A 26237-nucleotide genomic window follows, 5' to 3' on the forward strand; every position below is an offset into this window, starting at 1 on the left:
AGACAAACAGGTTCACTTGATCTTTCCACTCAGGTGAATTGGAAAAAGGAAAACTTGATCAAATCAATATCAGGATATTTTGTTGTAGTCATTTTGCTCATCAAAATTACTTTTTAACTGTGCTTGATTAACACTGCTACACTCAAGAACAGCTCAAAGTTTTTCAAATGAAAAAATGTAACTCCAAGGTCAAGATTTCAAAATACTGGTACCCAAAGAAAGGTCTTGACACTAGATATATAAATATGTCATAAGTTATAAGAATTAAAACCCTAGCCAGTGTTTTCCTTTTATTTCAAAGTAAAGGGTTAGAGATCAGTTGTAACAGGCTAGGGTATGAAGTTTACAAACAAAATCTCTGTGGACCTTACAACAAATTATTATTTCAAAGCGGCATTTTTGTCAATTGAAGCGGTCAATTTGGCCGGTTGCCGGTTCTTAAGGAAAACACTGCTAGCACCAACCATTCAGAAGTTATAATCAAGGTCACACACCAAGGTCAATGCCAAAAATGATATTATCTTAAGAAAGGTCTGTTCACATGAAATACATATCTGTTATATTAAAGTCCTTGCACTAACTTTTAAATTTAATGTAAATTCCAAAGTCAAGAAGTAAAATATACATGTGATATATGAAGGCCTTAACTTTCACCATGTTAATCATTCAAAAGTTTTTGGCAGATTAAAGTTTATGCAGACACACAAATATACACAGATTAACAGACAGAAAGACAGATGGACAGACAGACAGGCCAGAAACTACTAGTATATGCCCCTAAATACTTTGATATGGAGGCATAGGGAGTGCTTTTCCTTAAGCATTTCCATGTAAATAGACTTAATTGTGGTCCCACCTTCAAGCCTGAGATCTCAACCAGATATTGCTTTTTTCTGGCTCCTTGAACATTGAGATTTTCAATAAATCAAACAATATATATTTTTGCAGAAACTGTAACATACCCTCAAAGAAATTTCATGACCCTCTGATATGAAGTTTTGTACCTATTGTGGTTGATCTGGTTGATATTGCCTAATTCTTCACTGTATTCAATCATAAGGACAAGAAAATTTGATCAAAAAAGATTTTTTTTACATTTAGCAGGCCAGTTTAATAATAAGCAGAACAAAAAATTATTTACTCTAGCTCTTCACTGCAAAAAATTTTTTTCATGACATTACATGAAAAGTTAGTGTATTTAGTATACAATATATTTTTAACAATCGAAATACTAACCTTTACTTTCCATTAAAATCTTTTAACACATACTTCCCAATTATACACTGATTAGACTGACACAAATAGCATACAATCCTAAGCAAGGACGGCTTCTGTTTGTAATAACCTTGTTTACACTCTCCATGCAATCCAGCAATATGACCATGCTACGCAAAACCAATAACAATGTACACAAAATCAATAACACCACTGCTTGCCAGTCACTAATGCCAAATCTCCATTCACAAAAGCAGGCCACTTCCAACTAAATAAAAAACAACATATGACTCATGTAAACCTAAATGGGAATAAAGTTCTGTGACTTTAAAAATTAAATCCTCTTTTGTCCTGGCTCACATTAAGGAGGAATGCCACACCAACTTTTTATTTTATAGATCTTTGAGTCATCCTTTTTAAACAATGGTTACAGCATTGAAAGGCCGACATTAGCTCTTAATTATTTTATATGAATTTTTTTGTATTTTTTCAAAGAAAACGAAAAAAATTATTTACATTTAAATTAGATGCTTTCTTGTAAAATTTTTGCTGTAAATGAATGCATCACATGAATACCTAATAAAATATGTAAAGAAAGTCTGGTTAGACTTTTTAATTTTTTTTATAAAAAATTATTTATGAAAATAAAACACATAATTTGTGAATATTTTTTAAACTTGTGGTTAAAATCTTCTTAAAACCAGTCACAGCTGGGGAGAACATGTTCATTAATCATATTTATAAAAGAAATTGAAACGAAATAGCCAAATTTTAGAGAAATTATTTTTTTTAATTTTGGCCAATCCCGATCAAAATTAAACCGATCCCGACCAAAATTATACAATTATTGGAAATAAATAACATTTTCCTAAGAACACTAGTCTGATTAGGTGTTATAAGGGTTAAAACATTATAGAACCTGACAATAAAATAGATTTCTTCATTGTTAATACATGAAGAGACAATACATTAGAATTTTATTCATTTTGTGTTAATTTTGATCGGGATCAGTTTAATTTTGATCGGGTTAGGTCCAAATATTAAAAAAAAATAATTTCTCTAAAATTTCTCAATTTCGTTTCAATTTCTTTTAAAAATATGATTTACAAACATGTTGTCCTTAGTTGTGACTAGTTTTATGGTGTTTTTAACCACAGGTTTAAAAAATATTCAAAAATAGTGTGTTTTATTTTCATAAATATATTTTTTTTAAGTAAAAAGTCTACCTAGACTTTCTTTACTTATTTCATTAGGTATTCATGTGATGCATTCATTTACAGCAAAAATTTTACAAGAAAGCATCTAACTTGGATGTAAATATATTTTTTTTTCATTTTCTTTGAAAAAATACAAAAAAATTCATATAAAATAATTAAGAGCTAATATCGGCCTTTCAATGCTGAAACCATTGTTTAAAAAGGATGACTCAAAGATCTATAAAATAAAAAATTGGTGTGACATTCCACCTTAATAGTAATACACAAGCACCAACACAGAAAGATTATACACATATCTTGATCATGATGTACACATTTGGCAATAAACTTCAGACAATTATAAGATCAAGAAGTACTGTATATCGCTTAATTTTCATGACACCTTATTTTCACGAGATAGTCATTGAATCTTCATAAGCGAGACAAATTTTTTGCGAATTTAAGTTATTGCTCTATATAATCCTAAGATATACTATTAATACATGAAAAATTGAATTCTTGCGAGCACCATGTCTCGTGTAATAACGCGAAAGTAAAGTTCTCGTGAATAAAAAATGATTTACAGTACTTCTATATATAATTTGTGTAAAATTTAATAATCAATTTTTGACAAGTCCATAGGAAGGTGTAAGAAAAAGGGGGGGGGGGGATTTCCACACAACACGTAATTTTCCATATTTATTTCTGAAGTCTGAACAAGCTGAAGTAAATTCAATCTATACAATGCTTTCTTTGGCTTGCTGTGATTTTGCTCCTAAAGTTCCTCAGGCCTTCATGGGATAGGGACAATGAAAATCTAGTATCTGTTTCTATTCATAATGAAAAACTATGTAGCATAAATTGTAAAATAAGTTGTTTAGACCTAAGCAGTTTCAAAAAAAAAACAAGATGTGTTTGTGAAACACTATACGCCCGGTGGCAACAAAGTCTAAAAAGCAATTTTTAGGAAATAGGTCACAGTCAAGGTCACACGATCATTGTCCTTGATAAAGACTGATTCAAAAACAATACATGTATCTGCAAACCTTTTTCTCCTTTAACAATCTTAAATTCTGTAAGAAATTTAAACTCTTAATTGGCCAATATGCTACTGTGCCTAATTTTAGTACTAAAGGGGGTTTCAATTCAAGGGATTTTCCTTGTTCTTTCAAGAATATGTTCCTTCATCACAAAGGAAAAAGTAAATGACCATGTGGAAGGCAGTCGCAAAAGTTTTGTTTTTCAACTGTGTTGTAAAGACATTTAAGCATAAAGTTTTTTTTTTATATCGTTGGTCCTATTACAGTGCATGGCCATGCATACCAATAATTTGAATACAGGGCATTATCGCATTTAAGTGATATTATAAGACCAATGACATCAAAGAATAAAAGATCAAAGCTTTATTATGAATTTAGCGCCTTTCAGAACTGTTGTGCTGAAAAGACATAAGAGCCATGTTTAATAACAAAATGAACACTGCAAGGGGAAAAACTGATAAATTAATTTTAAACATTCAATTGTTATACATGTACTAGCATTTTTTATGATAATTCAACAGGGTAATTGTTTTCAGTCATGTTTTAAAAGTATTGAAATTTTTTATAATTCCTGCTATGTATTCTACTGCCCACACAAGGACAAATTTCAGCAGGGTTCTCCATGAGCTTTTTTACTCTTGAAGCAGTAAAATTTTCTCACAGTACTGCTGGCAAAGTAACGATTCAAATTCTATGCGTGCGACATGGTAATAATTTTGCTACACAGTAAGATGTGTGATAATCAGAAAATCTAAACACATAAATTCTCTCTGACTGAAAATTTAATCAAACAATCCTACGTCTTTCAATTCTTAATTAACTCTTAATTAGCATGATTAAGGCTTCCCCTTCTATATACAATTATCTCCTAGACCCTCAACATACTTGACACTTTTCACACTTTCAATGAAACAGTATATTTGTAGTTGTATTTAAAATACATTGTATACTGATTACTCCATTCCTATGATACCAGTGGTTCTACAGTATCAGGGTATTTCTACTTTCATCTCTCGCGTGCAAAAAAGACAGCTAGAGGCTGGCTATTTTTAGACATGAGAAGTTATACTCTACTATCAAAAAAATTTAAAGTTAAATTTCCCCAACTGTGTTATTTAACATGTTTAACTTGATTAGAAATCTAAGGAAGAAATATAATATTTTAAAAACATCGGCCACATCGCTCACCTGAGAAGCTTTGACCATGCTATTCTTAAACAGATTTCCCCCTTGTAATACCTACTGTGACCCAGTCCTAGCCCAAGGGTCTTAATTTGGACAATTTAAATTCCCTATTGTGGCCCTGCCCAACCCCCAGGGGTCATGATTTGAACAATTTAGAATCTACACTACCCCAGGATGCTTCCACATAAGTTTCAGCTTTTCTGGCCCAGTGGTTCTTGAGAAGAAGGTTTTTAAAGATTTTTCCTATATATTTCTATGTAAAACTGCGATTCCCTATTGTCCCCCCCCCCCTTTTCGGGCCCAGTGGTTCTTGAGAAGAAGATTTTTTGATGACCCAACCCTATTTTTGTCTTTTCTTAATTATTTCCCGTTGTGAGAGGACCTGGCCCTTCATTTTAACAATTTAAATTCCCCTACACCCAAGGATGCTTTGTACCAAGTTTGGTAAAAATTGGCCGAGTGGTTCTTAAGAAGTCAAAAATGTGAAAAGTTTAGAGACGGACAGACGAACAGACGGACGGCGGACAAAATGTGATCAGAAAAGCTCACTTGTCATGAGCCTTCGGCTCAGGTGAGCTAATAAATGAAATAAAAAAAATTATTAGACCAATACATGCTAATTTAGATGGAAATAAGTATTAACACACGCATTCTCAATTTATAGTCACAAATCGATCTTGGGAAAAGTCAAAAAAATTAGTGAACTGAAATTAACACTTTTATACGTCATTTGAAACATGAAAGTGTATAGTTATTAAAAATCGCAATTTGATTTACATACGTCATGCTGTGTATTGTTGGCCTCCTTCGAAATAAAAGCGGTTGGAGGGCTAATTTTACACCAAGATATTTACGTGATGTTGAAAAGCCATATTTGGAAATGAAAGAATTTGTTTTAAATACAAAATCAAGATAATACACATCAAATTTTGTTAACTATAAACATTTATGAAACCGTTTAAGCACATTTGTAAAAGGGGTGTAGAATCTTTGAATCAATTATTAGTAAAAATAAAGCGGATATAATTTTCATTTAAATGAAATTATTTTCTTTTTATTTTAACAAGTTTTATCACATCCGATGATAAGCTTAATAATGACAATATTCCCTAAAATGCTACATTAATTGATTCCTTATTAATCTGCGCAGAGAAACGCACATTATTTAGAATATAAGAAGGTTAAATATTTGGCCATTACCTGATTACGAAGTGTTTGTTAAATATCACGTAAATATCGCACATAGATATCATACAAAAATAAAAGTATATTTGGGGAAAAAATGATTATATTATTTCAAATTATTGATTTTTATGAATTTTCTTATCTATATATACACCTTAACAAAGGGTTGAATTAAAAGTTCAAGTTATGATTTATCTGTAGAGGACTCATGTAATTCATAACCACCCCCCCCCTTTCCACCATTTAATCTGTTGATTATTTCAAAGGCAGTGACGTAGCATCGTTTTTTAAAGTGGGGGGGGGGCAGCCAGAGAATTTTTTTACTTACCTGAAAAGTTGACAAGGCAAAAAAAAAGGGGGGGGGGGTGAGAAAACTTGCACAAAGTCGAAAATCCTAGAGGTGGAGGGGGGCGAACTTTTTTCAATGTCAGCTACTTTCAGCACCAATTATTACACTACATCACTATTAGTGGGGGTGGGGGGCAATTAGCCTTTCACTGAACATTTACTATAGTTGAAGTAAGGTTGGAGAAAAAAGTGGGGGAAGGGGTAGGGGGGCTGCTCCCCCCCCCTACCTCTGTTGCTACATGTCTGAAATGTTTAATTGTTTGTGAAAACTTTATCGTCAAATCTCAAAAATTAAACAAAGATCGCCCACCACCCTTAAAAGGTTTGTCAATAATTAAGTAGCATATCACATGTGCTCTATAGAGCAATATACATTCTATGTTCATATAACGTAAATTGAATTTTCAGTACCATTAAAGCATGGACGCATACGTTATATGTCTAAGCAATTCCAATGGGAAAATTAGGTGCACAATTTTATACATGTTAATATTTGTATTTCTTGCAAAGCAACAAAAATGGAAATGGATTCAATTTCAACCAGTTTCTTGACACCCAACACCCTCTTTTTTTACCCGATGTAGAACACCCCCCCCCCCCACTGCATGCAACGCAGCGCCTATTTTCTGGAATTATATTGCCTACAAAAATGATTTTTTTTTCCTTCAAAATGTGAAGCTTGGTATACAATTCAGGTGTATATAACCATTTTTTTAAGTTGACAATACACTATCATTTCAAACAAACAGCAAAATACAGACTTGAAGAAAGTTTTGTTTCAGATTTACGTTCTGAATGATAACGTGCATTACACTTGAAACTATGCAATATTAACCAATTGCTCAAAATGGAAAGATTCAATCATTAAACCACAATTCTACTTGTGAATAGTATTACGTCAATTCAATTTTCAAATCACACGGATGCACAAGATATTGAGTGAAAAATGTTCACCTTTACATGTGCACTTCAATTTGCATTTCTGCACTCTTGTTACAGAAAAAATGACATTTTAAGAAACAGTGTATATTTCTTCATGTTCTTAGTATTTACATCATAAAGATTCACTCTCAAATCTGTTCAAACAGCTTTGGAAATTAATACTTATTTACTTTAAAACATGGTAACGTAAATATGGGTAACGTAAATATCGGTAACGTAAATATCTTTCTGAGATTTATCGTAACTTTTAATGCTGTTGTTTAATTATTCCACGGTTAATTAAAGGCATATTCTAGTGCTTGAGTGTAAGGCAATTTGATCCATAGGGAACAGTGTAATTCTCTTACTTAATTTGTGAATAAATACTAACACGTAAATATCGATGAATTTTTTAACCATTGGACTTATAAGAAAAGGGGGGCTATTGTTCATAAATACAGATAAAGAGTGTACTTTTTACCATTCCATGCAATAGAAAGGGTGTTCATGATGTTAAAAAGTTACAACTTAGTCCTTTTGAGTCAGTTTATCAATCCTTCCAGTCCTTTTGAATTTCCAAACAGAAAAGTAATAATTCTGCGGTGACATCAAAATTTGATAAATATATTAAAACTTTTAAAAATTTGTGAAACGCATATGTGTGAAGGGTGTGATATTCAGAAAATATAACTCAAATGTAGGACAATCTTACTAAGAAAAAGATATGTAAATGATTTAAAACTTCTTTTTGGTTTAAAATAAAAACTACACGATGATCGGCGACAGTAACGTAAATATCGATTTCTGCTATAAAATGTGATTTTCTCCTAAGACAATCATTTAAACTACAACAAACAATTGTTGCATTTTAATCAACAACCAACAATGGTTCATATGGGTGACAGAAAATAAAATTTATTTGAAATATTATATTACTTAAAACGCGGTACATTATTTAAAGCGAATTGAGACTATAAATTGAGAATGCGTGAATAATATACAAGAGGCCCATGGGCCACATCGCTCACCTGAGCACTGTGGCCGGCATAAAAGCAGAAATTAGTTTATCATTTAAAAGTTTAAACCCAAAAAGAGTCCCAATCATTCCTTAAAAGGGAGAGGGTATGATTTGAACAAACTTGTTATTCTTGAGAAGAAGATTTTTGAAGAATTTTCTAATATATTTCTATGTAAAACTTTGGTCGGCCATTGTGGCCCGCCCAACCCCCGGGGGTCATGACTTGAACAAACTTGAATCTACACTACCTGAGGATGTTTCCATATAAATATGAGCAATCATGGCTTTGTTATTCTTGAGCAGAAGATTTTTAAAGAATTTTCCTATATATTTCTATGTAAAACTTTGGTCGGCCATTTTGGCCCCGCCCAACCCCCGGGGGTCATGATTTGAACAAACTTAAATCTACACTACCTGAGGATGATTCCAAATAAATATGACCAACCATGGCTTTGTTATTCTTGAGAAGAAGATTTTTGAAGAATTTTCCTATATATTTCTATGTAAAACTTTGGTCGGCCATTGTGGCCCCGCCCTACCCCCGGGGGTCATGATTTGAAGAAATTTAAATCTACACTACCTGAGGATGATTCCACATGAGTTTTATCTTTCCTGGCCCAGTAGTTCTTGAGAAGAAGATTTTTTTTAAATGCCATTAATTTTTCACTAATTCATAATTATCTCCCCTTGGAAGAGGGCGTGGCCCTTCATTTGAACAAACTTGAATCCCCTTCACCTAAGGATACTTTGTGGCAAGTTTGGTTGAAATTGGCCGAGTAGTTCTTGAGAAGAAGATGAAAATGTGAAAAGTTTACAGACGGACGGACAGACAGACAGCTAGACAGACGGACGCCGGACAAAATGTGATCAGAAAAGCTCACTTGAGCTGTCAGCTCAGGTGAGCTAGTAATGTAAATCGATATTTCATTCAACATTATTTTTTAATGGGAAAATATGTTGATTTAAATAAAAATAAAGTGCCACACCACAACACGATTTGCACGTCAAGAAATTACAAATATCTTAAACACTTTAGGGTGCAAGAAAATCATGTCAACCTTGATTCTAAGATTTCCATGATTTTTCCATTCCTTAAAATATTTGTTTATCCATCCCCTTTTGTCATGTTTGTGTAGGCATTAATTATAAGAAATATTACATCATTGATAGAGTTCTATACTGGTTGTGTTAGACCTTGCAAACTTCGAATTTCGTCCCAAGGCCCGATCCCCATCATCTGACGTCAAGCTTTCGGTGTGGAGATTTAATTTTCGTGACGTCAGCTGATGGCAATCGGGCCTTGGGTCGAAATTCGAAGTTTGCACGAATTTTAGTTGATTATCAACACGTTGGATTTAAACTTTAGAAAAAGAAGTATAGTGAGAAATATTATATTTGAACCCAATGCTACACGCAAACTGTTATAAATTCTATAACAATTAACTTATACTATGTAATGTGCAGTGTACATTCCTGGGTTATGACGTCACAATCGTGATGACGTCATAATAGTGATGACGTCATTGAGTTCTTTGTATTATATTGTTACCATGTAAATAACTGTGTTTAATTTAGATAAAGTATTTGTACCGAACAGATGTGTTTTATCTTACTCGTTACATTTTGGTGCCGTGACCAGGCCGTGACTAAACTTTAGCAGAAAATGGAATTACGCAAACTTAAAGCCACCAGGGCAGGAAACAGAGGTGCAGTTTCAAGGAAATTAAATAAACATGAAGGATCCGAAGAATGTTCCAAAGAAGTTCTCTTGTTAGTTTACGAGGACTTGATGAAGAAGAGAAGTTTGATGAATAATTTGGATGAGCAAATACTGAGTCAGACAGCTGAGGAGGAGATCGAGAATGAAATCATTGAGACAGATGAGTATAATTCAGAGTTAGACATAAAACTGATGCACTTTAAAAAGTTTATTGACAACAATTTTGCACATGTAACTGGGGAGAAAGATTCTTACAAGTCAAATGATGAAGGTGCCGTTTCAAATCCTCTCGAAATAAATCAAATTCCATCTGATCATACAACAGTCCCTAGTTATGCTGTCCCACCTGTACATGAGCATTTTCCTGTGTCAATTCAATCAGGAAGTTTATCTACTGCTTCTAACCACAAGCTACCGAAGTTATCGTTACCGACATTCAATGGAAACAAATTAGAGTGGCAATCGTTTTGGGACTCCTTTAGTTCCGGAATTGATGAAAATGTTAGTTTAAGCAATGTTCAAAAGTTTAATTACCTGAAATCATTGCTCCTGGGCGAGGCCTTACTTGTCGTTGAGGGATTTACTCTTACTAATGCAAACTATGCAAAGGCAATTGAGCTTTTGAAGGAGAGATATGGACAGCCACACAAGATTACAAGAGTATATATGCAAGCACTCCTGGATTTAACAGAACCGAGTGATTCCTTACACAGTCTGAGAGAATTTTATGACAAGATGGAAACGTATGTGCGGGGGTTAGAAACATTAAACCAAACAGAAGATAGTTATGGAAGCTTCCTAGTTCCAGTAATTTTAAGAAAATTACCATCAAAAACAAAACAAAACTTAGCCAGGTCACATGGAAGTGATGATTGGACATTGGGGGAACTAAGGAAATCTTTGCGTCATGAACTGTCAATTCTTGAAGCTGGATCAAATACTGATGCGGATTGGTATTCTGGTGACTCGACATTTCAGAGAACAGCAAATTTTCATACAAAGGCATTTAAGGGCAAACCAATTAACAACAGGAAGCAACCCAAGGCTACGCCTGAAACCGGAGAAGTGAGTAAGTACCAAAGCAAATCCTGTGTATTCTGTGATGATAAAAATCATATGGGAGGTAACTGCACCTTAACCACTGAACGAAAGAAAATGATAGTGAAGCAAAAATCATTATGTTTCAACTGTCTAGGATCTCATAGAGTCAAGGACTGTCCTTCAAAGACAAACTGTAAAAAATGTGGGAAACGCCACCATACTTACCTATGCGCCGGCTCAAAGGAAACAACACATGAATCAACATATCATGTCACATCGGAAAACATCCAGTCATCAACGAAGTACGAGAATGTTATCCCTACCTCAACAAGTCTACACACGTCTTCAATGACAAATATTCCAACAATACTTAAAACAGCGACAGCCAAAGTTACCAATGGAGAAACAGTCATGGACACAACTGTTTTATTTGATGAGGGATCACAGAGGTCATTCATTACAGAAGAACTAGCACAAAACCTGAACTTGAAACAAACTGGAACTGAAACTCTGATGATCGCAGCATTTGGTGGAAAAGAAATAATGCGGACTTTGAAAACGTCAACTTTATTTCTGATTGCGGATTCTGGGGAAAGAATTCAGATTCATGTAGTTATAGTACCATGTATTGCCGCCAAGATCCATACGCATCAAGTACCGATCAAAAACCTCACTTACCTGAAAAGATTGAAATTAGCACACTCTTATGATGGATCGACATTTGATGTTTCTCTTCTTATTGGAGTTGATCACTTCTGGGATATTGTCGGAAATGACATCATACGGGGAAGTGGACCAACAGCTGTAAGCTCTAAAATAGGATATCTACTTTCAGGACCAACACACTCGAGTGTAAAACATAATCATGTTGCGTCCTACAACATTCTATCTTATCATCGCCCAGAAGAATTGAATTTAGAGAAGTTCTGGAAAATAGAAGACATGGGAAGCTTAGAAAAATCAACTGATATGCCAATTAAGGATCAGAATTATGTCACCTTTGAAAATGGTCATTACACAGCAAAGTTGCCGTGGAAGGAAGAAGTCCGTGATTTACCTTCAAATGACACAATTGCATTGGAACGCACAAAGAATGTAATTCGACGTTTATCTCGAGATCCAGATATGTTGAAGACCTACAACAATATTATTGAGGAGCAGGAAAAATGTGGATTTATTGAGAAAATAGAGCAAGAGGACACGCCCAACCAGCAGGTACATTACATTCCCCACCATCCAGTAAAAAAGGATTCAAGTACAACACCAATTCGGATAGTCTATGACTGCAGTTGTAAACAGTCTGGATACCTAAGCCTAAATGATTGCTTGGAATCCCACTCTCCACAACTCAATGAAATTCCGACGATTTTAACACGATTTCGAGCAAAGAGATATGCTGTATCAACCGACATTGAAAAGGCCTTTTTACAGATCAGACTTCATGAAAAAGACCGGGACATGACAAGATTCTTTTGGTTGACAGATTACACAAATCCAGACGCTGGGATATCTACCTATCGATTCAAAGTCGTACTATTTGGAGCAACTTGCTCGCCATTCCTTCTCAACAAAACCTTGGAAACACATTTTGAAAGAAACCCATGTGAAACTCAAAGAGAATTGTCGAAATCGTTGTATGTAGACAATGTTTTAACCAGTTTCAACGATGAAAATTCACTCATGAAATTTTACAAAACTTCCCGTGTTCTCCTAGCAGAGGCTGGATTCAATTTAAGAAGTTGGAATTCGAACAGTACAAAATTGTGTGACGCAGCGGCTGAAGATAGGGTGCTTGACAGTGACAACATTGTAAAAATTTTAGGATTGAGATGGAATCCGAAAACAGACCAAATTTCCTTTCCAAAACTTGATTTAGACATCAATCGGAAATTTGCAACAAAAAGAGAAGTTCTCAGCCAATCATCCAAGATTTTTGACCCACTAGGAATTTTGAGTCCTATCACTGTTAGAGCCAAACTTCTTATGCAGGACCTTTGGCAGGAAAATGTTGCCTGGGATAAAAAACTTCCAAGAAATTACCAGGAGAAATGGTACGAACTTACCGAGGAACTTGCTGAATTGTCGTCGACTACAATACCAAGGTATCTACGTGAACACTCAGCCTCAGAGTGTACAGTTCCTAATCTGCATATATTCACAGATGCCAGTAAGAGTGCTTATGGAGCCTGTGCATACCTTGTCACAGAAAGTACCTCACATCTGATAATGGCAAAAAACCGAGTCGCACCTATTAAACCTACAACCTTACCTCGCCTAGAGTTGATGGGAGCTGTAATTGGAGCCAGATTAGCCAACTACCTCAATGGCATATTGAACGTGAAATCAACAACCTTATGGTGTGACAGTCAAATTGTCCTTCATTGGCTTCAGTCGAAAAAGCCAATGAATCAATTCATCACCAATAGAAAAGCAGTGATTGAAGAATCAACAAAGGGACATACATGGAAATACATTCCATCTAATTCCAATCCTGCAGATCTTCAAACAAGGGGAATCTCATACAAACAATTTAAAGATAACAGTCTTTGGATGAATGGTCCTCCATGGTTAACAGAACCATCCCAGTATCCCAAGTGGGAAATCTCAAGGACATCTGCTTTAACAATGTCTACAGACAAAGAAAATACGGAGGATGGATCGAAGAATATCATCATTCCTGGTGTCAGCAACATCATAGACATATCACGATTCAGCAGTCTACAGAAACTACTCAGAGTTACATGTTATGTTTTGAGATTCGTGAAAGTATTCAAATCTTCCAGTGAACGCAACAATCAACGGAGGAAGAGATCTGTTTTATTTGTGAAACAGCCTCAATTAGATGAAATGAATGAATCAACAGTACTCTGGATTAAGGATGTACAACAAAAAGAATTCCAAAAAGAGATTACTGCTATGAATGGAGGTAAACAACAAACATCGCTACAGAAGCAACTGAAACTTTATCCAGATGACAAAGGATTATTACGCTGTAAAGGTAGAATTGACAATTCTTCTTTAGAGGACTCGGCAAAATATCCAGTACTGTTACCAAAGAAACACCAGCTTACTGACCTGATAATAATGGATATCCACAAAAGAAGTTTACACTCAGGATGTTCCCAAACCATCACAGAAATTCGTCAGTCATTTTGGATACCAGCGATAAGACACAGCGTTAACCACGTGCTAAAGAAATGTATTCCATGCCAGAAGGTAATAGGACAACCATTTCCATTACCGGATCCGCCACCACTTCCAAAGGACCGTGTATCAGATTGCATACCCTTTTCGATTGCTGGAGTAGACTATGCCGGACCCCTTCATGTCAAAGTAAATAGACAAACCAAAAAGATGTACATATGTCTGTTTACATGCGCAACAACCAGAGCTGTTCATCTAGAACTTGTTCAGGATCTCTCAACAGAAACATTTGTTTTAGCGTTCAAAAGGTTCATTACCAACAAAGGAATGCCACACACCATTTACTCAGACAATGGATCAACATTTTTACCAGCACAACGATGCGTCATGGAGGAAACAGGCTTAAATATTAACTGGAAGTTCATACCTAAAGGTGCACCATGGCATGGAGGTTTTTGGGAACGTCTGATCAGGATAACGAAAACAACTCTGCGGAAAATCCTTGGAAAGGCTTTAGTTAATGAGACGGTCCTTCGAACCATACTTTGTGAAACAGAAGCCGCAATAAATGACCGCCCACTCACATATGTCTCTTCAGATATTAAGGACCCACAACCACTGACACCTTCTCTTCTACTTAATGGACGACGCGCACTTCCAAAATACTTTTGCGGCCCGGAGAAAGATCTTCATGATGAGGAAACGAACCAAGAGCAGTTAACAAAAACCTTTATCAGAAAACAAAAATTACTTTTTGATTTATCTCAACGGTGGAAACGGGAATATTTAACAAGTTTACGCGAACACCATCGTTGCATCGGGAACAATGTGCAGACCTTAAAGGTTGGAGATGTTGTCCAAATATACGATACTTGCCCAAGAGTGAACTGGAGACTTGGAATGATAACAGAACTTTTGGAAGGCAGAGATCACTATTCACGTTCTGCTATACTAAAAACTAGTAATGGTCATACAACGTCAAGACCTGTATCAAAATTATATCCACTTGAACTGTAATTTAAAAGTAATTTACGAATTAATTTATTGTGTATATATTGAATATCTGTTAATTATCTTCAAAATCATCGTGCCCCGCGGAGGATGTTATAAATTCTATAACAATTAACTTATACTATGTGATGTGCTGTGTACATTCCTGGGTTATGACGTCACAATCGTGATGACGTCATAATAGTGATGACGTCATTGAGTTCTTTGTATTATATTGTTACCATGTAAATAACTGTGTTTAATTTAGATAAAGTATTTGTACCGAACAGATGTGTTTTATCTTACTCGTTACACAAACCAGTAGGCATATCCAACATGTCCAATTTATGTGTTAAATTGAAGCCCGAATTGAGCAGGGGGTCAAAATGGCATTGCACATATTGTATATTCATAAATAGAGGGGGTAGAATTTTTCGATATTTGGCTAATTTAGCGACTTATTAAAAAAAATTCAGGTGGCTGTGGACACAGTTACTAAATAGGTTTAAATATTAAAGTTACGTCTACTTTGTAAAAATCTGTAAATTTAATTATACCAAATTAAAATTTAAATATTTACACTTGTCTAAAGTAACGAGTTTTATCAACAGAAATAATTAAGGAATGACTCTAATTCTTGACCAATTTATTTGATATAACCTGGTTTGGGTCAGTTTACGCTTTATAATCTGCGAACCGGATTATAAAAGAAGTGTAAACTGACCCAAACCAGGTTATACTCAAATAATTTAGCCAAGAATAATTAGAGTCATTCAATATCATTTAATTTTAGAAAAATTAAACAACTGTGGATGTAAAATTGTGTTGCTTTTTATGAGTTCAAATTTGCCGCTCAATAATACAACTGTAGTAACGGAAGTGATGGGAAGCGAGGGGAGGTAATAACTGATTCATAGACCTAGAGCCATGATATTTGTTTACATGAGGTAAGATTGAGCTACTCTTTCAAGTTAAACAGGTTGGGCACACACCGCCAAATGGTCATTTAACCCCCGTTTGGTGATCAATCGCCCATATCGGCGTCTTTTTTACCTACCAAATGGTGATCTTTTTTATTCAAATCCAATTTTTATCAAAATAAAGCAAAAGCACATTTACTTAGGCATTGGGGAATTTTAATTAACATATTCCTCGCACATATAATACAATTTAGTCAATTTCCCATGTGTATTTTCTGTGGAACTTCGTAAAAATGAAACCCACAGCTGTTCGTGATGGCTGAACTATTTGCTCAAACAATACGAAAAAAATATTTTGTTGTGTATAGTTCGGTAAAAAATATATTTAGACAAGAGGTGTTAGTCTAGAGAAGTAACTTTTCAAATGATCTTTCAATCTGCGTCCATATATATCTCAGTCTATAAAATCCTGATAAACACGAGCTCCTCAAATCTTATTCGAATGGTGGGCACTTATTGCTATAATATTCATTTTTTCTACATTTGAATGTAACGTTTATTCTTTATTTTCTTTTAGGATAAAGTAACGATTTTTGTGCGACCCTTTGTGGTTTAGTATGCATATCTATGATGTATCTACTATATTTTATATTTATTAAATATTTTTGAATAAAAGATTTACAAAGTGACAGTTGCAATTATTCTTGTTTTTATTCCAAGATTATCATTTTCAAGCGATGATTTTATCATGAATTCATTGCATATCCTATTTTTATAAAGAATAAAGGCATTGCATACGAAATAAACGAAATAAAAGCTAATTCTTACCTTTCCTCTTATTTCACTTTTTGAAAATTGACACTAATTGGCCTCTGTAGTAAAATCAGTCTTTTGACCCAAGTTCAGAAAAGATCGTCATTTTTAACTGGTTTAGATAATTGATCGGTTGCCTGGATGACAGAAATATGAAGTGATAAACACGATTGATAGGTGCAACTACGTGTGAGATGGAGGGAATTTTTCTTTTTATTATAAGTAAAAACACAGAAATGTTACACTTGTTTACATAGGTGACAATTTTGTCAAATATTTGAATGACACTGCATAAAAAAGTCCATGTTGAAATTCTGATTTTTTTCCTTCAGAGTATTGATAAATATCTACCGGTATATTATATAAAAAGATTATTTTCGTAGTTTCCATTGGCTGAAAGAACGCCACGTGATATTCCTCCTTTTGTGATGTAGCGGAAAATGACATCGCACGACACGCCGTTTGGTTGCACCAACGTTACATACAGTGTGACATCATAATATAAGAAGCGTGTTTTTAACCATTGTGACATAATGACTTAAGTCGAGTCTGTTCAGTTTAAGAACTGTGTCAGTGCATTCACTTTGAGTGATTATGTAATATAACTATTATGAACTTCAGTGAACGGTCAATATATGGTTATAAGGACTCATGGCAATTGATATTGACCTCAGACACAGAAAATGATAGCGACCTCGCAGGCTCAGTCGCTATCACTTTCTGTGTCTTTGGTCAATATCAGTTGCCATGAATCCTTATAACCACAGATCGACCTACACTGAAGTCCATAATCAGTGTTTTCACCAGCAAATTTTTGATGCAAAGGGGGGGATTTCGCTGAATTGACGGTGCGCGGCGTGTGTTGGTGAAGTTAATCGTACATGTAACTAAATGTATATTGAAATGAAAAAATACAAATTCATTATTTAATTAAATGATAAATACATTTTGAACAAATTGTCAATTTTACTTAAAAATTATTCAAAAATTGAGTTTAAAAAATAAAATAAAAATAAAACTAATAAAAAAATATTGCTCTATTAAAATTTTCTATAAAGCCACTGTCTTTTTTTTTTACTGTTTTGTGTATTAAATTGTGTTATTTTTGCTTTCTACAAATAGACCCCTAGAGACCTCCACCTTTTTATTATTATTTTTTCATGTCCCTGCTTTTGCAGTTGTCTTGAAACAAAAAAGGGTGCTCATTAATATGTAGCACTAAGTAATGCTTACTTGTAAATATTGTGACAACTTATTTACATTCATTTGGTGTTTGATCTTTCCCGCTTTTGAATATAGGTTAAGGTCACTGTGTATTAAAAGCACATGTGTTTGAACAAAGTACCTTCCCATAGTTCATAAAGTAAATAAAACATCGATAATGTTGATTAGACATGTTTATTTTCAGCACTTTAATGCAAAAAATGTCTTAAATATTATGAGTTTAACTGAATCATTTTTATGTCGGAACATCAATGCTATTTATAGAACGACTTGTGAATGTTGGAAAAACCCACATGTGCATTAACAAGTGTATTGCTTTTACCGTGCATACCCTATGATAGCAATTATTTACTTTTTATGGTTATAAATTAATTTTTAACCAACTGAAGGCCTGATACTTAGTAACATACCAGTAAATTGCAATAAACAAAAAGTGACAGCTAGGCCTATTGCATCATACCCCGTGCCGTGATTCGCATCGAGTTCACAACAGGTGCACGAAATGTGCACAGTACACGCTAGGATTCTAGTGATTTGATTTGTTTTATTGAAAGATTTGTAACTGATAACATTCAAATGGTACACAATTAATAATTCATGCATAGCGGGAAGCATGGCGGCAACATGTGATGCATGGCGGGAGATCATGAATGCATGGCGGTACCGCCATGCAAAAACGGCCTGGGGAAAACACTGCATAATTGTATAATATTTTATTCCCCATGAGTTGAAATTATGCACCATTTCATGCCATTCCAGAGAACTGAACAAAACAATTTTTCTCTCCCGTCTGGTAGGTAATAAAGATGCTGACATGGGCGACTGACCACCAAACGGGGGTTAAATGACCATTTGGCGGTGTGTGCCCAACCTGTTAAAGGTACATTTATTAAATCTGGAAAATTCCATGAATCCCGAGGACTAGAAATGGGGGGATTGCATGGATACAGATGATTTAGCTGCAGAACTGTAGCGTTATGGTTTTATATATTAGTCTTGACCATAACAAAAGATCCCGTAATGCAAAAAATGTGCAATTTACGGCACAAGATTTTTTGCACACTGTTAGGGAGAATTTCTCTACTTTCCTACATTGGTAAATCATCTACCTTTCCCTCCATAATCCTAGACACATTTCTTTTAGTAAATCTGTATATTTTATAGACGTCCCAACCCTTTATAGTTGTCTCTACAAGCGATAAACTCACTTGACATAGAATTTTCTGCAATCCCTCTGTCAATTCAAATCAAGCCAGTTTATCGCCTGTCATAGTTGCCAACTCACCCGATTTCGTCGGGTCACACCCGATTTTTCAACCCGTAACCCGATTATTTTTTTTGACCTGGCGGGTCATGCTTTTCACCCGATTTTTGCTGAACAACACGAAAATCTCCCGATTTCCGGATTTGGTTCGTAAATTAGGTTGCACTTTTAACTTCCAGTTACAACCCAAGCTTAGATCTACGTAAACAATGCCGATGGATTAATTATCAGTGCAGGTGTAAACAATTAACTGGGTGTTGTTTTGACAAATCAATGTTTGAAGTCAATTAAAATGGCTTCCGATAGAACTAGATCGTTATCAGGGCCAGCAGGAACAAATTGAACCAAACACATGTCTCTGATTGAACCAAGAAATAGAGAAACAAAATTTACCGGTATGAAGATATCAAGGAATGTTGGGAAAAAAAACTTTCATTCTAGATAAAATAAAGTGATCGAAGACATGTTGATATAACTTCACATTTAATACATATTGCAGTAGTTAATTGATTAAGAGAGATAAAAAATAACTTCAAAACTGAAATTGGTACATGTATAAACTTTAAAATTTAGCAGAAACTGAGAAGGCTTTTTAAAAAAATGCACACTTACTTAAGGTCAATACTGAAATAATGAAAACTTCAATTCTCTTTTTTTAACATGTAAATTTAATCAAATTATGTATGAATTTTTGTCATTGTAAATGCAAGCCTTTTTCAATAAAAGAATTCTCAATACACAAATACTTTGTATACATATGTATAAAATTTAATCATGGTAAATATGTCGTGAATGTCGTTACGCGTTATGACCAGATTTTTTACTTTCCAAATCTGGTCATGACCAGATTTTTACATGCTGGAGGTTGGCAAGTATGTCGCCGGTAGAGACGATATATAAAGGATTGAGAGGAGGATAAAATTTACAGATTGGTTTAAGAATGGGTCTGGAATGAGTGGTTAAAGGTAGATGATTTACTAAAGTTGGAAAGTGAAGAAATGCTCCCAAAAAAAATCTTGCCCTGTATATTGCACATTTTTTGTATTGCAGGATTTGTAGCGTTATGGTCAAAGACTAATATATAAACCATAACGCTACAGTTCTGCAGCTACAGATCATTCAGCTGGTTGTCAAGGGGGAGGGGGGATTATCCCCATACCAAACCAGATTATACAGAATAATTTGCGTTCCCTTTTGGAAATCAACCAATGAGAGGCTAGAATACAAACAAAATTAAATTATTTGATTATAATAATAATAATACATACAGTGATTCTGCTATGGGCATAGGATGGAACCGACCAAAGACTGTACTTGCCTGTAAAAAGGATCATTAGCATCACTCCGAGTTTCCTGACTTCTTAGCACGTTCTCTTTTTTTGATTTGTGGGGTCGTTTAGCTGTAGACAGTTCGTACAACAACCAAAAAACCTGGAGACTGGTAAAACTAGAACTGATGACTCCCGATTCTCTTGGATTGTTTTTCGGGAACATACTAAAGACCTGATATTTTATCTGATGAAAAAATATCACATAACATTATCAATTTCTAGAGGGGGGCAGGACCCCCCTGGAATTGACAAGGTTAAAAAATGTATATACTAAAGCAAGAAAAAAAGTTACCATGGACCCCCCCCCCCTTGGAAAACGCTGACCCCCCTGGTAAACGCGAATAGGTGTGAAATTGGTATGAAAAGTGAAAGATTTGAAGTCATAGATTACCCCCCCCCTCCCCACGAAATAGGTTTTTGACGTTTGGGCGAGTTGTTTAGGTTTTTTTTTTCTTGCTTGTCAAGAAATTTTTGGGATTGGATTTTTTTTTTTTGACTGGGGTGGACCCCCCCCCCCCTGGAAAAAAATTTCTGGATCTGCGTCTGTTAAACATTCTATTTTATTTTTTGGGGAGGAAATTATTGATGATACTATACTAGAAACACTTTTAGGAGATAACACAGAGAATTTTTTCTTTGTATCAGGGTGTTCTTACAAAAACTTGTTGACCTGATATTTTGAATGACCTGATATTTCTAGTGATGACCTGATATTTTATAAATGACTTAGCGGGAGGTTTTGAATGACCTGATATTTTTGTTTCTTTTTAAAATTTGAACACTTTAAATGGTTTTGAGACAAATCTTTTAGCCAGAAATTAAGAAAAAATTGACCTGATGATTTCCTACTAAAGACCTGACATTTTTTAATGACCTAGCTGATATTTTTATCTGATGTGATGGGTTTAAATGACCTGATTTATCCTTTTAATATATTTGAAGGAAAATAAAACAGATTTCAATGTTAAACTTATAAAATTTGAATATTTGCAAACTTTTCAAGCATATTTTATAAAACAATGTTCAACGCCTACATAAACACGATAAACCAAAGACATATAAAACCATGGCTTTATATATGTCTCTGCATAAACATAATTAATATCTTTTTAAAAATCAAATGCTGGCCGGCATTTATGAACCAAATTGAGCAGTTCGATGAATCGATCGGTATCTGTTTTTGGTCTATAGACTTATAACTTAATACTAGATTGTTTCACTTCGCCACAGATATCATTATATCTTTATTGTTTTTTTTTTTTATTTTTGGTAATCAAGAAAAATTTTCATTCCGTAAGCTGAACCCTTATAAATCTATCTCTCGGCGGGGCCCTTGCTTACTAACTGGTCAGTTGTCTAGTTTATGGCAAGGAATGGTTGTATAAAGTGTAGAAAAGTCATGGATACATGTACGTGATTATTACTTTTCTCTATTGTTGCCAGCTATCTGATTGGCTCAAACTAGATCACATGATCAAGTATAAAAAAGGGTTATAGACTGGATGTTTCTATTTTAAGCTTCTAAAAACATTTATAACCCTGCTGTTTCTAAAACTGGAAACGTTTCTTCAGTGGTGATGCCACAATAGTCTTTATTATAGATAACTGCTTCTTCAGTAAGAATATATGAACTCAGAAATTTTAATTAATATCTTTTGATTTTACACACAACTACTCTGAAGTTGATATTTAAAAGATGCTGGTGTTCCTCATTGACAAACAATTAAACTGTTGGAAAATCAATGGGCACTAATTGTGTTCCTTTATTAGCTAGACGACCTGTTTTCATATGAAGCAGAATTGACTCAAAAGTTTCTACATGAGAATAAAAAACTTGCTGAGACCTTCAACACGACATTCAGATAAATCGATGATGTTTTGTCAATTAAGGTAATTCCACGCAACTATGATGTCATAGGTTTTTGCAAAAACTGTAATTAGTTTAAATTCATACCTAATAGAACAATAAATTATCTTTTGAAAGAATGCTTTACAATAGGTGTAATGATAAATATTGTTAAGTAAAAGAATTTAAAAAATGCATATTTTCTTTATTTATTCAATTATTCAATCTTTAAAAAATTTTGACAAAGGCAATAACTCCTTCTAAGGTCCCTGCATTCAGGCATTTGCTTTATTGTACTTCTAATGTAAAATAGTTCCCCTGATATTCACATTTCAAAAGTATCTTATACTCGTATATGGCACGCCAAATTCACAAAAATGAGCTAAACATAGTTTCACAGTTGATAAACTAGGTTTATCGACTGTAACTATAGTTTACAAACCGTAAACTATAGTTAACAATTCGTTAACTATAGTTTTCATCTGTAAAACTATATTTAACGGTTGTTAACTATAGTTTACGAATGCTAATCTAAGTTTATCTGTCTGTAATAAAGCGTTCACAATAGATTTTGTTGATGAACATAGATTCACGTTTGTAAACTATAATTTACAATCGTAAACTATAGTTAAGAGTTGTTAATCATAGTTTCACAAATCGAAACTATATTTATCAGTTAACAGTTAACTATAGTTAAGAGTTGTAAACTATAGTTTACAAATCGTGAAACTGCATTTATCAGATAATCTATGTTTTGCAATCGCAAATGATTGTTTTCGGTGTTAAGTATAGTTTACGGTTGTGAAACATAGATTATCGCGTTAACTATGGTTTACAGATGTAAAATATAGATTAACGTTGTTAACTATAGTTTACAGTCCGTAAACTATAGTTTACAACTGATAAACCTAGTTTATCGATTGTGAAACTATGATTAGCTAATTTTTGTGAATTTGGCGTGCCATACTTATAAGTAGGAAGTATTTAGGAACATTCTGCATCAGAATTATGCATTTTAACCAGTTTTTACATACATGTATTTCTCATAATACCTTTTACAAAAAATGAGCAATTTTTTTTATGGTGACATACATTCTGTTTATTTATGTTTCGCATCTATGTGGTGACATATACATTTTTTGCAATAATTGGAAAATTTAAAGTATATTAAATGAAAATAAATGCATTTTTTGTACTTTCAACCATGAAAATTGTGAGGGTGGAAACACCTTAACAACAGCCACATGTATTTCCATTTATACATTGACTCCACAAAGTCTGCCATGCACATCACATCTGCTTCATATTTTGAATTTTTTTAAGGTAGATCGTTTAGATAAACGCTCAACCACCGTGTGTTATTTCAGTACTTTGATGTCCCCTTTTTTATTTTATGTTTGTTGAACATTTGGCTATGTTGAGGGGGAAATATATCTGATTGCACGGAATTAAGATTTCTTCTCCTTTTCATTTCTATTTGATTGACTAATACATATTTGTAGGGATTTCATTTTCCCGGAGGAGAATTTTCTTATGGGCTTTTCGGTATTTAGACTTTTCATTTAATATGGCGGCGCCCACAAACTGATTGAGCTCTGAGATTTCCTACACCTTAATGCAAAGAAAATGGTTTCTCTGATCGAAACATGGGTAAATGATAAACTCCACGATATTCTTGGTATATCTGACAAGTTTATATCTCAATTCCTCTTGGGTTTGGCAAAGAAGGCAGCAAACCCTGACGATTTTGTGAACAAACTGAGAGAAACAGGCACAGTAGACATTGACGTTAATATGGTTAATTTTGCGCACGAACTTTGGACAAAGGCAAGTCACTCGAAAGCTTTTAAGATTTTTTATTTAAGATCTAAATTCAGTAAATAGAATAACATTCTATATTGGTAACCGTATCAAACAGGTTGGGACCAATCGCCCAAATGGGATATAATAGTCCGTTTGAGATATAATATCCCAGATGGGCTATAAATTTACAGTGCAAAAATTGAAATTTTTATTTTGGCTATAAATATCATAAATCCGCATCAGGACACTTAAAAGGAATAACTTTTGGTTGACAAGTTTTCCTGTGTGCCCATTGTTTAGGAGATTGATCCCTCGAAAGTTCCTTAACTTCTTGGGGATCAATCTAACAAACGGTAGGGTTGCAGAAGAACTTGCTTACCAAAAGTTATTCTATTTTAAGTGTTTTGATGCGGATTTATGAAATTTATTACTAAAATAAAAATTTTTAATTTTTGCACTGTAAATTTTAGTGTTGTCATGATGATCGATTTATAATCGATGATCAGTCGGAAAGCTGTCGATTTTAGACAATCGATTGGAGATTTTAAAAATCGATTAATCGGTATATTTCAGCACACATCTTTTTTACAGTTTTCTCACTTTTATTTCAAGAACAGGCTCTTGTTATCAAAATATATATCTTTCAAGAGTTGTCCTTTACTATTTTTAAAATACATGTACTTAAAATCTGTTTATAATAAATCAAAAGATAATGATATTTGTATTTCTAAACTAAAGAAACTAAACTACTTGTTTAAATAAAATATATTAATTTTCAGTACTAGTATTTGGGGGAATTCACCTGTCACTTCATACGGAATCACAAGGAATTTGCAATATTAAATGTCTTATAACCGTTTAAAAAATTAATTCCATATACATTTTAGATGATCATGTAAATTAAAACCTGATCTGTCAATGCTTACTTTTCCCAGGCCAAGTAATTCCTAATCATGCAAAAAACTGTATTACTGAAATCGTTAATCAAACCGCATGTATACTGTTTTTAGAATTTCGATCTGTACAATGCACCTTTACTTACATTATTTAACAATAAAATTCTAATTTTTATAAAATCTAATGCCTATTTTATGCATAGGGTTACCGATTCGATTATTGGCCGATGATCAGTCGGTTAGGGTCAACCGATGTTACCGATTAATCGATTCTGAGTTTCAACTGATTTGACAACACTAGTAAATTTATAGCCCATTTGGGATATTATATCCCAAACGGACTATTATATCCCATTTGGGCGATTGGTTCTAACCTGTTAAACTATCAAATTTGTTGGTTTTCCCTATGTTTAATATATGTTTTATGGCGTGACCGTTGTGGTGTGCGCAGTTGTACCATCAAAAACACACTTGAAACATTGATCAGCCACTTCAAACATCAAGTTGCACGAGACAGCTCGACTAAATGTGACGGCACACGACATCACGGAGTTCAAGCATCTGGTTAAAACTATAGACATAGTGCAATTTTTGACGAAAGTCATTGTAGACTATTGGTTTGTATCTTTTAAGATTTCTATAAACTGAAAGCCCTTTTATGCTTTATTTATTCACCATTATCGCATGGAATCCTAGTAGCAAAGAGTTCTGGGAAGGTTTCACACAAAAATTTGCTTGATATATGTACAAATTTCCTTTCGAATTTCCTCTGTTCTTACACATTTATCTATTGAGCTTGTTATTAATTTATTTAACAGGTTGGGGGTAATCTAATTAGAAAAATCTTACTGTGTATTGGGGCAAGCCCTTACCACAGTTAGAATACCTCCCATATACTCGCAATCTTGCAAAAAATTGCAGAATTGCTCCGAAACAATTTTGAAGAATACAAAGGGATTTGCACTGAAAATAACTTCCAAATTAATTATTACAAACCTTTGAGGGGTTGCTTAAGTATTCAAAGCTAAAATATAACCCCAAAAAAGACAAAAATTCAACTTAATTTCGCAACATTTTTAGCTCACCTCAACGAAGTTGGGGGGAGCTTATGTGATACCCTCGGCGTCGGCGTCGGCG

General features: G+C 34.1%; 2 protein-coding genes across 2 annotated transcripts in view; both read left to right on the top strand.

Moving 5' to 3' along the window:
• The first annotated feature begins 9771 nt into the window (after positions 1 to 9771).
• On the top strand, positions 9772 to 15030 carry LOC134277925 (uncharacterized). The gene has a single exon (XM_062760226.1). It carries the CDS (start codon positions 9772 to 9774, stop codon positions 15028 to 15030), a length of 5259 nt encoding a protein of 1752 aa, XP_062616210.1.
• Positions 15031 to 23937: 8907 nt separating this feature from the next.
• Positions 23938 to 26237, top strand: part of LOC134277931 (pre-mRNA-splicing factor ATP-dependent RNA helicase DHX16-like) — a 41176-nt gene continuing 38876 nt past the window's right edge. The window contains exon 1 of the mRNA XM_062760230.1: positions 23938 to 24228. Coding sequence (XP_062616214.1) covers positions 24028 to 24228 — 201 coding nt within the window. The 5' untranslated portion in view covers positions 23938 to 24027. The remainder of the gene's footprint in view (positions 24229 to 26237) is intronic.

The sequence above is a fragment of the Saccostrea cucullata genome, unplaced genomic scaffold, assembly GCF_032062105.1.
Source record: "Saccostrea cucullata isolate Sc308-1 unplaced genomic scaffold, CSIRO_AGI_Scuc_v1 ctg965, whole genome shotgun sequence".
NCBI lineage: Eukaryota > Metazoa > Mollusca > Bivalvia > Ostreida > Ostreidae > Saccostrea > Saccostrea cuccullata.

Coding starts and splice junctions, on each gene's coding strand:
- LOC134277925 (XM_062760226.1), top strand. CDS start 9,772: ATGGAATTACGCAAACTTAAAGCCACCAGGGCAGGAAACAGAGGTGCA.